Source organism: Diaphorina citri, unplaced genomic scaffold (assembly GCF_000475195.1).
Source record: "Diaphorina citri unplaced genomic scaffold, Diaci psyllid genome assembly version 1.1 scaffold232, whole genome shotgun sequence".
NCBI lineage: Eukaryota > Metazoa > Arthropoda > Insecta > Hemiptera > Psyllidae > Diaphorina > Diaphorina citri.
In genome coordinates, this window is record NW_007377669.1 from 11,036 (window position 1) to 28,834 (window position 17,799).

The 17,799-nt window shown below is 39.9% G+C and overlaps 1 protein-coding gene and 1 long non-coding RNA gene across 2 annotated transcripts; both read right to left on the reverse strand.

The window, feature by feature from the left end:
• Positions 1–587: 587 nt before the first annotated feature.
• On the reverse strand, positions 588–6,034 carry LOC103506382 (protein Wnt-5b-like). Its single transcript, XM_026821444.1, has 7 exons — positions 6,000–6,034; positions 5,376–5,556; positions 4,481–4,594; positions 3,600–3,720; positions 3,045–3,205; positions 1,643–1,767; positions 588–1,364 (listed from the first exon to the last, which is right to left on the reverse strand). The coding sequence occupies exons 1-7, from the start codon at positions 6,032–6,034 to the stop codon at positions 1,163–1,165; spliced, it is 939 nt and encodes a 312-aa protein (XP_026677245.1). The 3' UTR covers positions 588–1,162.
• A 4,471-nt stretch (positions 6,035–10,505) lies between these two features.
• On the reverse strand, positions 10,506–11,292 carry LOC113466235. Its single transcript, XR_003390692.1, has 2 exons — positions 11,165–11,292; positions 10,506–10,592 (listed from the first exon to the last, which is right to left on the reverse strand). It is a non-coding gene; the product is annotated as an uncharacterized LOC113466235 (long non-coding RNA).
• Between the last annotated feature and the right edge of the window lie 6,507 nt (positions 11,293–17,799).

A 17,799-nucleotide genomic window follows, 5' to 3' on the forward strand; every position in this document is an offset into this window, starting at 1 on the left:
TTAAAGGGGAAAAAATTCTTTTACATAGAATAGAATAGAATATACCTTGTTTATCCTGCCCGAATAGGACTGAAAAGTCCCTTTACCCCAGCAGTCTAAACAAGGTCTCGTAGATATTATTGGTGGGTTAAAGAATAATACATACAAGTAACAGTTCAGTAAAAAGACCTTGCTTAACTGGAAAAAAAAGAGGGAAAAGACATAATACCTAATATGTAGGTAGTAGGTACGTACGAGTATCTATGACAAAATAAACGAGTAGGTATAATGAAAACAAGTTGGTAAAAAGTCAAAAGAGAGGGAAAAAAAAGTATTCTTACAATAAAGAAATCAGTATTTACAAAGCATTTGGACTGATGAGATTAACACAAACAAAAAAAGTAAAAAAAAATAATAATAAAATAAAATAAAAAAATAACGGAGAAAATACATTTTTATTATTATTATTTTTTTAAAGAGGTTTGACAGAGAGAACAAAATGCTAGGGTCTTATCGTCCCGAAATCGAAGAAGAAGGAAGACAGGATAGGAGAAAGCCAGCCGTTTCGAGAACGAACATTATCCCATCAGGATAAAATCCGCCCCGGGCAAAAATTGAACTTGTGGCCTAGCGCTTACAAGGCAGACGCACTACCAACTAAGATAACTAGGCTGGCGAAAAGACATTTCTTCAGCAAATGCAAATTGTATGGGTAAATTCTTCAACTGTGCTGATGATATACCTACGAGTATTCATCTTTTTTGCTGACAGGCTTCTCTTGAAGAAAATCTTCCACCGAACCGTACTTCGTACTTCTCGAAGATTTGGTCATCACTCAGAGGAAAGCCCTTAATTATAATACCTACTTATCTAAAATTAATTACAAAATTAAATAGAAGAAAAAATACTCTACTTTAAACCTACTTGACTAAATTTCAATTTACAAATGACTAGTTTAAAATGAAAATAACATCCAAGAGCTGGACTGGAACCATCGAAGAGTTACCAACTTCCTGCAGAACCCTTTACCAACTAAAAATGTCGCGTTTGTACCGACAGATCTCGCACTTGACGCTGCAGCCTTTTGTAAACTCAAACTTTCATTTTAAGGTGGAACCCATCTAAAAAAAAAAAAAACTAAAAAACCTTTATGTAAATGGTGCCAAGAGTGCCAAGTTCAAGCTTAGTTACACACATATTCTTCGCGTTTGTACCGGCATATCTCACACTTGACGTTGCAACACCACACGAACTTGCAGTTGCACTTCTCTTCCACCTCCCGTATGCGTGTCATGTAGCCGCGTCCGCAACACAGCAGCTTGCATCCATCCAGACCTAGAGAGCGCTGGTTGCACAGGCGACCCTTGGTTCCTAGGATACCGAGGCTGCAAAAGAAAAAAGGAATTTTTAATTGGGTTGAAGCCAGCCTAGTTAGCTTAGTTGGTAGTGCGTCTGCCTTGTAAGCGCTAGGTCGCGGGTTCGATTCCCGCCTGGGGCGGATTTTATCCTGATGGGATAATGTTCGTTCTCGGGACGGCTGGCTTTCCATAATAATAATAATAATAATAATAATAATAATAATAATAATAATAATAAAATAAATAAAATCTCGATCATTTCAACTACCCTCGGTCCCAATTTGTTGAAATAATCAAGGTTCTACTGTATTTTGGTACTCACTCTTCGCCCAGCTTCGTTGTTGTGCAGATTCATCAACGCTTCCTCGCTATCCTCGTCTTCTTTGGAATCGACAAAGTCCCGACTGAACTTCTCCCCAAAATGAATGTCCTGAGGAAGCAATAAAGGTAATTACGGGTTAGGTTAAACACAAAAAGGAGATTTGTCTTTATTCAATTTATAATAGAATAATTTAAATTATTCAGAAGCCACGACAATGAAAAAGAAATCTCCTTTTTGTGTTTAACCTAACCCTACATATTTTGTGTTTAACCTAACCCTCCACAACCTAACCCTACTGTTAAAAATAAAATAAAGCACTGTTTACACTAATAATAATATGTATAATAACACTGGTCACTGGTCAAATTGTGAAAGCTCCTTTTTGCATTTAACCTAACCCTATAATAACACTGATCACTGCTCATTTGTGACATTCATTTATTTTATCCCGAACGGCTGGCTTTCTCCTATCCTGTCTTTGAGAATTTGACCACAATAATGGTAGTAGCCTACTGCTGGAGTAAAGGGACTTTTCAGTCCTATGCGAGCAGTATAAATAAGCACTATAATAATTGGCTATTAATGTAAAAAGGACTCTCGGAACACTTGGGTTAACTTACGTTTCGTTGCGCTGGCAATAGTCGGGTGACTCCTCCATGTAGACGAGCTCCGTGCGGTTAGGTTGCTTTGCGTCGCGCACCGCAGAGCGCAACCGCTTCACATTACGTTTGCGCTGATTGTTCACCACCTGTTGCGCAAATGAAATAAGTTAAACCCATAAGAGCCGAACTTTTTTTCTCCATTGGATCATACAATAAGACCATAGCGGTTACAGTTCCCTCTGTCAAACCTCTTTAAAAAAAAAAAAAAAAAAAATAATAATAATTGGGTTGAACATTTTATTTATTTTATAAGTTTCCATTTATCGGATTTTCAGAACAATAAAATTCTCTATATCAAATAAATAGTTAACAAATGGTATACCCATCCGTAAAAGTCGGAGCTTGTGCCACAGATATACACATACTTAAATGCTTGTCACTAATATCCTGCATTTCTGCCCCAAATTATTACACCTAGATAAATTTTATGACTTCTCTTGGACTCAAACCTCCAATCTCCAGACTTAGAGAGCGCTGGTTGCACAGGCGGCCCTTGGTGCCTCGGATGCCGAGGCTGCAAAAGAACGGACGGTGTGTAAAGGGTTTGATATTGTTACCTTAATGGCTAATACCTGCTGAACCCAAACCCTTTTTTTTTTTTTTTTTTTTTTTTTAGAACTCTTTTTTTTTTAAGAATAGGGGGAACTCACCTCATATCGGGACCCTTTAATTTCTCTTTCTACTGCATAATAGGGGAATCACACTCAACATAGGGACCCTTACCTCCGAGCAGCCTCCCCACTGCCAGCTGGTTCGTGGCTTCTTTAGCCGGACGCGGTTATCGCACGAACACTCGTTGAGTTCGCCGCGAGAACACGCACGCGTCACCGCGTACGCGACGCCAGCGGATGAAATCGCGTAGACGAACGCGGTTTCGCGACTCTCTGAAAAGGGACAGAGATGGGGTCAAATTTATAATCGATCGAAAAAGTAAAATATTAATTGGTCTGTCAGATATACTAAACCTAGGTTTGAAGTTGAAGCTCGGAAGATCTCACACGTCCGAAGCTTTTTCACCCACGTCCACGTCTGATAGACCTGGGTTCGTTAGACTGTCTAAGCGCCAGTGGCCGACATCACACGACATTCCTTATTCTATACCGCTAAATGCCAGAAAGAGGTCAAAACGACGCCAACCGCTGTACCGATCTTTCGTGTTGTGTCCTTGTCGCATTTGACGGTTCTAGATATTTTGTTTGTGGACTTTTTTTTTGCATGAAACCTAACCCAAAAACCGAACTTACTGAAGGTCGGGATAATAGGGGCAACAGAACTTACTAAAGGTCAGAACGCTGCCGAACACCTGAGAGGTGTTGCCAAATGTGGTGCAATTCCAGCGCGACATTTTGAACTGGTTCTGACACTCTTCGATACCCATGCGAGCTCCTGCTGCCACGACCTGGGAAAGCAAAGAATAAGAAAGCAAAGAATAGAATGAGAATCAGAATAGTAGACTAAAAGACTTCTTATTTGCCTTCAAGTGAAATACGAAAAGTTCTTTCAGTTTCCTCTCTACCAATCTACTTTCTGCTCTCCCAAAATTTCTCTCTCCCAAAATTTACTTAATTCTCTTCTTTTCCTGGTAAACAGGAGGGCGTGGGTTCAATCCCAGCTGAGGTATGGAATTTTATCCTCAATATAATTTGAGAATTTGACCACAATAATAGTAGTAGCCTACTGCTGGAGTAAAGGGACTTTTCAGTCCTATGCGAGCAGTATAAATAAGCACCATTATTATTATTATTTAGTTATTTTTTTCAGAGGATTGATAGAGGGATTTTTAAAGCCAGCCACTCACTGTCAGGTAGACGTAGACCTGACGGGTGGACCTGATCAGGTCTACTTGTTGATACTTGATGAGCACACATACTATCAGGTAGACCTGACAGTTACGGCTGAAAAGGTCCGTCTGTCAGGTCTCTGATACTTGATGAGCACACACATTATCAAGTAGACCTGATCAGGTGTACCTGTCGTCAGTCCTACCTGATAGTGTGTGGCTGGCATTGGCCGCAACGGCCTGGGAAAGCAGCGGTGAGAGTCCAAACCGTCGCGTCGTGTGGGGGGGATCCAAATTTTCTGAGCCTGGCCTACAGTGTAGGAGAAAAGTTGGTTAAGTTGGGCTCTAGAAGAGGGGGCTAAGGATAAGTTTCACCTACGTTAAGGATATTTTCGTTCAGGGTGCACAGGTATTGTTGTCGATGTCCCAGGAAGTCGAACCGGGTACAAATGTCCTTGAGGATGTCCTTGACTGCGATAATGTCACAGTATAACTGATAAAGGTCTTCAGTGAATTCTACTATACTTACTTTCCATGTCCGGAAAAACCAATGTCAACGTCAAATATTGTGCCAGTGTGTTGCAGTCTTGATTGCGGTTTCATTGGCTGCTATTAGGTCTTGTGTACAGGATGTCTCAAGATCAGGATAGACCAGTAAGTGGGCCATGTTTTGTAAAGCCCCACATGAGCATGTCAATAATGCCAATTCTACTATAATGTAAATGCAGTTTCTTTGTGTTATTATATCACAACTTTGGTGCTCACTGCAGCCTGCAGCATTGTACCTAGGATTTTCCCAATGTCTCAATAATCCTAAAATTCAATGTTTACCTACCATGCTGGCACCGGTCGCTATGCGCATTTATATGTCATAGCTTAATCAGGTTTTTACATTCGGCGACGAGCTACCCGTCCAGATTCCAAGCACGCTAAATTTTAAATGTAAATGCAGTTTTTTTGTGTTATTATGTCACAACTTTGGTGCTCACTGCAGCATTGTAGGATTTTCCCAATATCTCAATAATCCTAAAATCCAATGTTTACCTACCATGCTGGCACCGGTCGCTATGCGCATTTATATGTCATAGCTACTCATTTTCCTCACGAGGCTGAGTGGGCCCCGCAACAGCCAGTCACGGAATCAATCATTTGGATGATACAAATTTCTTGACCCCGCCGGGAATCGAACCCGGGTCTCCCGCGTGCAAGGCGAGCGCAGTGACCACTACGCCATGGGAGCTGACCCAATTCTACTATAAGTCTATTCTACTTACGTTTAGGATATTCTCGTTCAGGGTGCACAGGTATTGTTGTCGATGTCCCAGGAAGTCGAACCGGGTACAGATGTCCTTGAGGCTGTCCTTGACTGCGATGACATTGGAGGAGGTCAGAGCTTGGGGGCGTGGCATCGAGATTTGATTGGACAGGGCGGAGCTCTCCTGAAGACCCAGCTGCCTGGAATCAGAGAAGGGGGAGGAGATATTTAGAATCTGGGGCCAGGGCCGTCTTTAGTGTGGGGGGATGTGAGAAATGGGTGCGAGGGTTGATGGTAAAGGGTCCAGGCTAGGGGGTCAATGGTCCCGCACTATGGCCGCACACCTGCCCCGGTGGTGTAGTGGTCAAGACGCTCGCCTGGTAATCAGGAGGGCGTGGGTTCGATCCCAGCCGAGGTATGGAATTTTATCCTCATTTAAATCCTGTGGTCAAGATATTATTTATTTAACACTTTGATTAACAGGAGGGCGTGGGTTCAATCCCAGCCGAAGTATGGAATTTTATCCTCAACATTGTTTAAATTGTCGCAGTCTGACCTGGAGTAAAATGATGCTAAATACGGCCCTGCAAAGTATGGGCACATAGCATTGCAAAGTATGGCACATAACATTACAAAGTATGGCAATTGAAAGTCATTCTCGAACGTTGTACGGGGCATTATGTGGCGAAAGAAAGTCATAAGCACACAAATGGTGAAGGTTTTATAGCTCAGAAAAAGGTAAAGATTTCCTCAATGGGAAATGGTTGAACATTAAGAGCTTCGGATATTACTGGATTGTACATAGAATATCTCGTATACAGGGTGTCCCAACTCAATCTGCTCCATAGGAAATTTACCCTTAAAATCATACATGTTTTAGCCTAATAAAAGTCCCCAGTACTCTTTGGTGAACAAATCATTCTAAATCACATAGGAATGACTTTTTGATGGCTCTATAATAAGAATATGCATGAGAATTTTTCAAGGCCTTTTCAAAAGGAGTAATTATTTATCTTTAATTTGCCGAGTCTCGAACCCGTAACCCGTTAACCGTAGCACAAATCGATTCCTCGTTAAAAGTTACATAGAAAATGTTTTGTTGAGCCGAAAAGAGTATGGATTTTCATGATAAGGCTATAGAAAATTAATTTTAAGGGTTAATTTTTTTATGGAGACAGTTTGAGGTTAAACACCCTGTATATAACCTCATAATCACATAGGAATGACTTTTTGATGGCTCTATAATAAGAATATTCATGAGAATTTTTCAAGGCCTTTTCAAAAGGAGTAATTATTTATCTTTAATTTGCCGAGTCTCGAACCCGCGTAACCCGTTAACCGTAGCACAAATCGATTCCCCGTTAAAAGTAACATAAAAAAGTTTTTTGAGCCGTAAAGAGTATGGATTTTCATGATGAGGCTATAAAAAAATTAATTTTACGGGTTAATTTTTTATGGGGACAGTTTGAGGTTAAACACCCTGTATATAACCTCATATAACCTATGTAAAAAACCGTATATGACCTATATAAAACCCCTATGTAACCTATGTATGTAAATATCATTTTGATGTTTACAATCACATAGGAATGACTTTTTGATGGCTCTATAATAAGAATATTCATGAGAATTTTTCAAGGCCTTTTCAAAAGGAGTAATTATTTACCTTTAATTTGCCGAGTCTCGAACCCGTAACCCGTTAACCGTAGCACAAATCGATTCCCCGTTAAAAGTTACCTACATAAAAAATGTTTTGTTGAGCCGAAAAGAGTATGGATTTTCATGATGGGGCTATAAAAAAATTGATTTTACGGGTTAATTTTTTATGGAGACAGTTTGAGGTTAAACACCCTGAATATAACCTCACATAACCTATGTAAAACACCGTATATGACCTATATAAAACCCCTATGTAACCTATGTATGTAAATATCATTTTGTATATAAACCAGGGCAAGATTTATATCAAGTACCTATAATCTACCTACGTGTTGTAGTCTGGATTATGAAATCCTTTGACCCTTTAAGAACTACTGGTGCAATGTTACAAGTTACAACAGACATTTAGGGCATTGGCTAATTGAGCTAATTCGAATAACACCTGTTTCATGTGAACATTAAATGGCCTTCAAAAAACAGGCTTTATATAATACTTTTATACAACTTTGTGGGTATCACAGTATCACAAGTCTTTCATTTACTCAATCATCATATTTATTATCGCTCGTCTCTTCGACTTGTAATGCCGCCACTGATATTTATTATCGCTCGTCTCTTTGACTTGTAATGCCGCCACTGGTAGCTACTCGATTAAAGTAGCTACTCAATTGTCCTCACGAGGCTGAGTGCACCCCCGAACTCCAAGCATAGGGCCGAAAAAAACCTCGGCCCCGTCGGGAATCGAACCCGGACCTCCTGCGTGCAAGCCTAGTGTGATACCCACTCGGCCACGGAGGTTGCTCCACTGCCAAAGTGCACATTTTTTTCTAGAAAAGAAAGGTGGTCAGAAATTTTAACATGTAAGAAAAGTTGCTTCAAAGGCGCAAAGGCGTTAAAGGGTCGAGGACAGGATACTGGCTTCTCATAAATTTTAAACAACCCATCATCAAGATTATGGAAGAAACTCCGGGAATATATTGCACGAATAGGCATAAGCAGTATTTGTAGGAGGTTTCCCATTTAAACCTTTTCGTCTACTAGCATTGATCTGGGGAGAGCCGGAGCTCCTTGGTCCACCTGGGAATAATATCAAGATAAGTGGTATTGCATCTGCACCAAGGAAATATGTAAAAGAAAAGAAAAATCTTATCTAGTAGAGTGTTTGTTTAGTCATTTAGTGGACAAAATAGAGAAATGAAGAGCCAGCCTAGTTAGCTTAGTTGGTAGTGCGTCTGCCTTGTAAGCGCTAGGCCGCGGGTTCGATTCCCGCCCGGGGCGGGGATAATGTTCGTTCTCGGAACGGCTGGCTTTCCTCCTATCCTGTCTTCCTTCTCTCTTCGATTTCGGGACGATAAGACTTGTTCGTTCTCGGAACGGCTGGCTTTCTCCTATCCTGTCTTCCTTCTCTCTTCGATTTCGGGACGATAAGACCATAGCTGTTACAGTTCCCTCTGTAAAACCTCTTAAAAAAAAAGAGAGAAATGAAGTTTTTCCTCCCCTGACGCGAACTTGCCGTTATGTTTAATTTTGAAAACGAACTACTCAGAGAACTTACCTGCTGTAACAGTGATTTCCTCAGATCTTCCATTTAAATAGTGTCGAACCTGTCTAATTGGGACCCGTCTAAATGGGAAACCTGAATAAACGGGGGAAAATCGTGACCCTTTTATTTGTAATTGGGGAAACTCTTTTCTAGCTGGATATGGGAAAGCAGGATAAGCGGGAAAAAATTGCCGATCTCCTGAATTCCCAATATTAGACAGATTGGAAAGTATTCATTTATTCAACACAAATAAAAAAAAAAACTTTTTTGTGTTAAGCGTTTTAACTACAAGGTCATTCGCGCTAATTCCTAGTTCAAATTAGGTGGTACACATTTATGCATCTTCTTAAACCGGCACTTACAGTGATTATATTACGCGAAGAGTCAGATCGATCCACATTGACAAAGACGCTGAACAAATGATGCACACTCCAGCGACGTATTGACTGAGCGAATAATCTGTTCATATCAAACTGAGCCGGGGTCCAGGCTGGGCTTATTAGAGGCCAACCGCCCAGTGAGTCTAGTATAGAGGTTAGGGGTTCGACTCCTTGACTTTCGATAGTTTCTAGAAAGAAAGAAGAAATAATAATAATAATAATAATAATAGTGCTTATTTATACTGCTTGAATAATCTGTCGGAGAGTTCTAAAGCCGGGGTCCAGGCTGGGCTTATTAGGGGCCAACCGCCCAGTGAGTCTAGTATGGAGGTTAGGGGTTCGACTCCTTGACTTTCGATAGTTTCTGGAAAGAAAGAAGAAAAGTCTGAAGAATACCGGGAAAGAGGATAAATAGCTAGATAGTTTATATGCTCAATCGTGTCTTCCTCTTTCTTTCTTTCTTTCTCTCTCTCTCTCTTTATGTTTTTAATGACTACTCCAGCAGTAGGCTACTACTATTATTGTGGTCAAATTCTCAAATTATATTGAGGATAAAATTCCATACCTTGGCTGGGATTGAACACACGCCCTCCTGTTAACCAGGCGAGCGCCTTGACCACTACACCACCGAGGTAGGTCTAAAGAATACCGAGAAAGAGGATAAATAGCTAGATAGTTTATATGCTCAATCGTGTCTTCCTCTTTCTCTCTTTTATTTTTTAATGAGTAAATCGAACCATCAACTTCCGAATCATCGTGCTAAAACCACTACACCACCCAAAACTTTCGAGACAAAAGTAATATAGATATAATAATTACCATTTCTGGCTGGGGGACTTTAAACAGAGAGGAGACCATCCTGAAATTTCCCTTGCTAAAGAAATGGCAAGGGTTGAATGTGGAGGGTGTCCACTTGTATTTTTTTATTTTTATTATTATTATTTTTGAGCCAAAATTAAATGTCAGCCCGAAGCAATCAGCCTAGTTAAATGATGTACACTCCAGGATGGGCTAATTGAGAGGCTGACGAAAAACGTCGATCCCGTCTAAACACGGGAAAAGACGAGAAAGTATAAGATAGACAGATGATAATTACCAGAATCAATACAAGCATACGTACATGTCTCTCAGATAAAGAAGGAAGTGCTACTCTAAATCCTTGTGAAAAAAGTAAAAAGGTGAGATTGTAAAAAGCTTATATATGCACTTCATAGTTTAAAATTTAGATTGCCAAAACACATGCCAAAGTTCAAAAACCTCAGGGGTAACTAACCTCAGGGGTATTTGGAAGCAGTTATACGGGGCGTGGCGACCCCGAGAAGCCCGAACAAGTGGGTAACAACCTGGCTGGTTATGTAACTATAACGTCCCAGAAGTGATCCAACACAACACTACAAGTGGGATGAAACGTCAACCGCCCTTCACCTGATGGTCTACTCTCATCAAAAATCTTTAAAAAAACTCATAAAGACTAGGTATAAAGAGTAATAATACTAATTTTTCAAAGAAAGAAAAATGGATTCTAGCAATAAGTAAAGTATAAAAAGTCAACTCTACCTCTTTCTTATGTTGTTCATTGAAGTGTAGTTTGACATACTTGTAACCCACTGCAAATCCTACCAGATCGTTGATTGTATCCACACAATCCTCCCATCTGGAACATGAAATGAAAAAAAGACTGAAGTTAAGCAACATTGCGAGTGGTCAGTATCCGAATGGGTGACCATCTAGGCATTCGTGTTGCTGGCTTTTCCTGGCCGCCGAATGAAGGGTGAAACCCCGTAACTAAAGACCTTAGGAATTATAAAGTGATGTTAAACCTATATAAAAACTTCTCATAGCTACATTATGTACATGTAGACAGTGTCCTTTCAAATTCAGGAAGTTTTAGAATAATTATTTGCCAGCCTAGTTAGCTTGGTTGGTGGCACGTCTGCCCTGTAAGCGCTGGGCCGCGGGTTCGACTGCCGCCCGGGGCTGATTTTATCCTGATGGGATAATGTTTGTTCTCGGAACGGCTGTCTTTTTCCTGTCCTGTCTTCCTTCTCTCTTCGATTTAGGGACGATAAGACCTTAGCAATTACAGTTCCCTCTGTCTTAAAAAAAAAGAAAAAAATTATACGTTCACGAACAACACCCGCACATGTGCACTGTTCAACTTAACAACTAACAACCAACCTCACCACCATTAGGTTATACCTGGTGTCTATGTAGGTAGGTACGTACCTGGTTTGATGATCGGCTGACCCTGTATAAACGGCCTCGAAATCATAGGCGAGTTGTCTTAGATTATCTGTCAGTTGATAACTTAGCGAGTTCACTATTCTCCATATCAAATAGTTAGCTGGAAAATTAAATGAAAAAGAGCAAGTTGAATTTGAATGTACCAGTTTCCAATAGAATATAGAGACCTTCACAAAGTTACCGAGTATTCCAATAGATCACAGAAGTCAAGCAACGTTGTCTAAGCCGACGGTGGTGCTTCATTTCCAACTGGGCCTGACACTGTCCAACACTGAACGCTAAACAGAGTAAACTGAAATCGGCGCTAATGAGAAGTGTTTTCGTTTCTATCTTAGGCCGACCAGTCAAGTTCAGTTTTGCCTGTGACAGACATAAGCCTGTCGGGCAAAACTGTCATGCATAACCTGTTGTAAGTGGCCGGCCTTAGAAATACAGTGAGAAAATACTGTATGTAAAGAAAATGTCATAAGGAGAGCGGTAGCACTCCGCCCCGTCAAGTCACGAAAGTTTGACCGCGCTACTAGAGATATTACACGCCACAGAGAAAGTAGCCGTTTCATACTACCTCCTGTCTTGGTATCTTGATAATAGTTGAAGCGCTCGCCTGGTAAGTAAGCAGAGGGGCGCGGGTTCGAATCCCAACGAGGCATGAAATTATATCCTTATTTATTTCAGGAGTTTACCTTAATTAACAGTAGTAGATTTTACTACATACTACTGTAAGCTGAACCAACAGAACCGGCAAAAGAGAATTTATTGTTTCGAGTTTAAAAAAATGAGCAGGAATACTGGAATAGATTTATAATATACGTACCCAACAAGATAAATGAAAAACATTGTTCCGGCAAGATGTAAACAGAGACTAGATTCAAACCCTGGTTTCAGATAAATTATTCAAGGGAAATGCTCAAACCGGAAGCTGCAAAAAATGGGCCGTTGTATGAGTTTCCCATTGTTACACTTACTCTATCCTGGACACTCTTTGTTGTGTTGAAATCTCAGAATAATAGGGTAACTATGAAAAAATGGATCCTCTCCTTTCAGGCTCTCGAATGAAATCCGTACAACAGCCCATTCGTTATCTTGAGGTCAATGACCCCGCAGCCTTTATCTACAACTATGTGCTTGGTAAACATTGTCCACGGAAGAGCTATAAAAAGAGAATATCTATGTTCAGATAAAATAGAAGTGGGCCTATGTGTAAATTGTTTTTGAATCAATACGAGACAATTCAAGGTATTTTATTAATTTAAAATACACCATATTAAAATTATAATACAAACTTAAAGATATGAGTTTGTTTAACAAAAAGTTAAAGAATGTGGCTTTACAACACTACACAACAAACCTAGAAGTTTATGACATGTTTAATTATAACAACATTAGTCTCTGTATTAAACACTTTGCTATTTCGGTTCTATTCCACAGGAAGACAAGCAAAACCTGCAAAGTATTTGCTACAGAGATTCAGCATTTGCCTAGGTGGAGGTAAAAATTCAGAACGGTAATAAAAATGCTAAGTAATTCTATGAGATGTGAATTGCTTATGCTCGGGGACACACTAACTTTCATCTCGAAGTGTGGATCAGGACATTAGCAAGTCTTCAGTAGCATCCAGGGCCATATTTAGGTAATGATAATGATACAATAATATTGTTGCACATATGAAATTTTATACTCTCTTTCTCTTTGGACATACCATGTACAATGTATAAACCAAAGTTTGTACCGACCAGGGAACATGGGTCTTAGGCCCATCCCTACCTGATGAGCACACACACACACAATCAGGTAGATTTGATCAGGTTTACCTGTTGTAAGGTATACCTGATAGTGAGTGGCTGGCCTAAAATCAAATTTTTGCATGAGTCGCTCCTTCACAGTTGGGTATGTCACACATGGACTTAGCTTGAAACCGTGACAGCACAGAGCGCAATTTGAACACATATAAAAATCCTTCTCCTTAAAATACACAGAACGTGCTTGACATGCAGATACCTGAACCCTGCTCACAGTCGAGAGTCCACCGGTTCGATTCCAGGGAAATTTACTTGTCCCATCGACTCTTCTTTTTCTTTTCCCTGTTGGACGGACTGGGGGAGACTTCTGAAGGTGCAGCTACGGGGGGAGGGGGAGGGCAGTTATAGGAGGGAGGGGGGTATGAGGTAGAGGGGGCGGGGGTGTCTCTGGTTTGTTCCCACGTATGATCCTCGGAAGCTTTGAACTGAAAAGGAGCCGAACAAAAATAAAATTAATATTAGGTACTACAAGTGGTTGAAATCCGTGCAACAGCCCATTCGTTATCTTGAGGTCAATGACCCCGCAGCCTTTATCTACAACTATGTGCTTGGTAAACATTGTCCACGGAAGAGCTATAAAAAGAGAATATCTATGTTCAGATAAAATAGAAGTGGGCCTATGTGTAAATTGTTTTTGAATCAATACGAGACAATTCAAGGTATTTTATTAATTTAAAATACACCATATTAAAATTATAATACAAACTTAAAGATATGAGTTGTTTAACAAAAAGTTAAACCGTGAGAAAGTGGCTTTACAACACTACACAACAAACCTAGAAGTTTATGACATGTTTAATTATAACAACATTAGTCTCTGTAGTAAATACTTTGCTTTTTCGGTTCTATTCCACAGGAAGACAAGCAAAACCTGCAAAGTATTTGCTACAGAGATTCAGCATTTGCCTAGGTGGAGGTAAAAATTCAGAACGGTAATAAAAATGCTAAGTAATTCTATGAGATGTGAATTGCTTATGCTCGGGGACACACTAACTTTCATCTCGAAGTGTGGATCAGGACATTAGCAAGTCTTCAGTAGCATCCAGGGCCATATTTAGGTAATGATAATGATACAATAATATTGTTGCACATATGAAATTTTATACTCTCTTTCTCTTTGGACATACCATGTACAATGTATAAACCAAAGTTTGTACCGACCAGGGAACATGGGTCTTAGGCCCATCCCTACCTGATGAGCACACACACACACAATCAGGTAGATTTGATCAGGTTTACCTGTTGTCAGGTATACGGGGTATACCTGATAGTGAGTGGCTGGCCTAAAATCAAATCTTTGCATGAGTCGCTCCTTCACAGTTGGGTATGTCACACATGGACTTAGCTTGAAACCGTGACAGCACAGAGCGCAATTTGAACACATATAAAAATCCTTCTCCTTAAAATACACAGAACGTGCTTGACATGCAGTTACCTGAACCCTGCTCACAGTCGAGAGACCACCGGTTCGATTCGTTGGTAGTGCGTCTGCCTTGTAAGCGCTAGGCCGCGGGTTCGATTCCCGCCCGGGGCGGATTTTATCCTGATGGGATAATGTTCGTAACTACTAACTGGCTGTAGAATTTCTAGATTTTGCTGACTTGGTAAGGTCTCCATTAACTGACTTGAAATTTGTTTACATTTTATCAGTGCTCATTTTCTGCTGATCCTAGGCGCATTCCGGAAGGTAACGTTATCTGTAGTGGGCGTCCCGATGGCACCAATCCACTGACTCACCTGACTCGAGCGAGCTTAACCCTGATGGTGTCTGATATCATACGAAATCCGATATCAAGTTCATCTTTAACCCGTTAAGGCCGGGACTCCAATCTGATTTTAAACTTAGTTTTACTTATCCAAAATCCCACCTAGTTACCTGTGAGGATAGCGCGTCTGTCCTCTGCCTTGTAACAGGGTTGGTTTATACGCGACCTGGAAAAACTGGAAAAGTCATGGAATCTGAAAATCGGTCAAAAAGTCACGGAAAAGTCATGGAAAATCGTGAAAATTTAAAAAAAACCTGGAAAAGTCATGGAAGGTCAAAAATTAAAAATGTTCAAATTAAATATCAAGTTTTTTTCCGAAAAACGGCCTGCGGCGCATTCCCCCTCATATTCGTTGACGCATATTTTATTGAAATTAAGGGGCAATCTTACTGTTTTTTAAGGACCTCCGCCCCCTAACTTTCTCGAAAATTTATGGAAAAGTCATGGAATTTCATTCCGGGAAAAGCGTATAAACCCTGTGTAAGCGATAGGTCGCGGGATCGATTTCCGCCCGGGTCGGACTTTATCCTTAAACCTAAACGGATAAGGTTCGTTCTCCGGACGGCTGGCTTTCTCCTGTCTTTTTTCCCCTCAATTTCGGGACGATAAGACCTTGGCAGTTACAGTTCCCTCTGTCAAACCTCTTTACAAATTACTCTTAGGAAGGTAGGTATACATATTGCTTTTTACAAATTACTCTTAGGAAGGTAGGTATACCTACATATTGCTTTCTCGAAAACTTTCAGAAGTTGTTGGCAACTTTGCACCCCTTCAAATAAAATAAATAATCATAAAAAAGGGATAATAAAAAAGAATGAGATACCAAAAGAAGGTAATTTAGCTGCAATGATCTCATTCGATATTCCCTTACCTTTATTATTTCTCCTTCTTCTCCTCCTCCTCCCTCTTCTTCTCCTTCTCCTCCTCCTCCTCCTTCTTCTTCTTTTTCTACTTCTTCTTCTCCTCCTCCCTCTTCTTCTCCTTCTCCTCCTCCTCCTCCTTCTTCTTCTTTTTCTACTTCTTCTTCTCCTTCTCCTTCTCCTCCTCCTTCTCCTCCTCCTCCTTCTTCTTTTTCTACTTCTTCTCCTTCTCCTCCTCCTCCTTCTTCTTCGTCTCCTCCTCCTCCTTCTTTTACTTCTTCTTCTCCTTCTCCTCCTTCTTCTTCTCCTTCTTCTTCTCCTTCTTCTTCTTTTTCTACTTCTTCTTCTCCTCCTTCTTTTTAATACAATACATGTAAGACGTCTCCGATACTCATTTCATTGTTTCTTCCTCTTCGCCTTCTTTTTCCCTCGTTTTCTAGTCTCCTTCTTCTTCTTCTTCTTCTTCTTCTTCTTCTTCTTCTACTTTCCATTTCCTTCTTCTCTTTCATCTTCAATTTCTTCTTTTTCTTCTCCTCCTAAGTTCTCCTTCTACCCTTCTTCTTTTCCTCTTTGTTTTCTTTTTCTTTCTCTTTATCCTCCTTCTCCTCCTCCTCCTACACTTTATTTTCTTAGTCTTTCTCTATATTCTCCTTTTTCTTCTCCTTCTTCTTTATTTCTCCTTCTTTTTCCTTAATTTCTAGTAATTTTCCTATCCTCAATTTCCCTTTAATACTATGAGATGTGAATTCACCCCCTCCTAATATAATTTTACCTCTGTGTGAAGGTGGTGGTGTTAGTGGAGGTGATAAGTAACTTATCCAATAACTTTACCCTCCTGTTTTTGTTTTTGGTGAAAATCTTTCGACCATAAAAAAAAAACATCTAAATTGCGAGTAAGAACCGAAGGAGGGAGATATTCATTGCTTACCGGTTGCTTCCCCACTAGTAGTGATGTGGTAGCTCGGTGTATACTTTTTCCGACTTGGGTGACTTGAACATTATATTGGGAATAAAGGGAGAACGGGCTCTAGTCTTGATTTTAAATCATTACATAAAAGTAAAATTAAAAAAATCAAATCAAGAATAATAATGAACTGAATATTAAACAAATTAGGTAGGTACATATAGGTAGGTACTGATTTTCTCTAATCACTACGGGCTAAAAAATTCCCGGAGGGACGGACCCTGCTTGTTTATATAAATTAGAATTTTATTTAGGTACATAGGTACAAAATGTAGAATTATTTATTCATTTATATATTTTTATTTACGTCTCTGGAAAGAATTTCCCTGTAAATAATTCACACTCGGAAAAGTTGATGTGCATTTATATAAAACAGACAAGCTGCAAGAGAGCAGAAATTTTGTCCAGAAAACCATAAAGCCAAAAAACCAAAAAAACTGGTTTTTGTGGGATTTTTTTCACATTTTCTCACATTTTTTTTTTTTTTTTTTTCCGACTAGGTTTGATAGAGGGAACTGTAACTGCTAAGGTCTTATCGTCCCGAAAGCGAAGAGAGAAGGAGGACAGGATAGGAGAAAGCCAGCCGTTCCGAGAACAAACCTTATGTATTTAGGATAAAATCCGCCCTGGGCGGCAATCGAACTTGCAGCCTAGCGCTTACAAGACAGACGTGCTATCCTCCGGCTAACTAGGCTGGCTGTCAGACTGTCTGACGGACCTAGAAGTCGTAAGCTTTTTCTGCCACACACCGTATAATGTAACAGAAAGTAAAATGAACCACCATTGAGAAAGTAATGTGCCATACCTGCAGATTACTCCAGTCTGAGGAACTATTTAGCGAGACTTTAGCTTCACAAATTTCCACACTTGGATTTTTTCTTCCTTTCTTTTTTACACTTGCAATAATTTTTGGGATATAATTTTCCACGGTTTTCTTCTTCTTCTTCTTCTTCTTCTTCTTCTTCTTCTTCTTCTCCTTCTCCTCCTTCGTCTTCTTCTCCTTCTTTTTCTTCTTCTTCTCCTTCTTCTTCTCCTTCTTCTTCTTCTCCCTCTTCTTCTTCATCTTCTTTTCTAATACGATTAGCACATTTTTTTTTTTGTTCAGCTTGAGGTGGCTTTAATTTCTTCAACTCCATTTCCTTTCATACTTTCCTCTTTTTGTTTTTCTGCAAATAGTTTATTATTTTGGACCTTTTGCTTTTTCTTCCCTTACTTTATTACCTTTAAA

What these genes read in the sequence shown, in the direction of transcription:
- LOC103506382 (XM_026821444.1), bottom strand. Translation starts at nt 6,034, where the DNA reads ATGCCCCGTACAACGTTCGAGAATGACTTTCAATT. An exon ending in TTCGAGAATGACTTTCAATT is followed by an intron (nt 5,557 to 5,999) that starts GCCATACTTTGT and finishes CTCTGATTCCAG; the next exon opens with GCAGCTGGGTCTTCAGGAGA. An exon ending in AGTGGGGAGGCTGCTCGGAG is followed by an intron (nt 1,768 to 3,044) that starts GTAAGGGTCCCT and finishes TTGCTTCCTCAG; the next exon opens with GACATTCATTTTGGGGAGAA.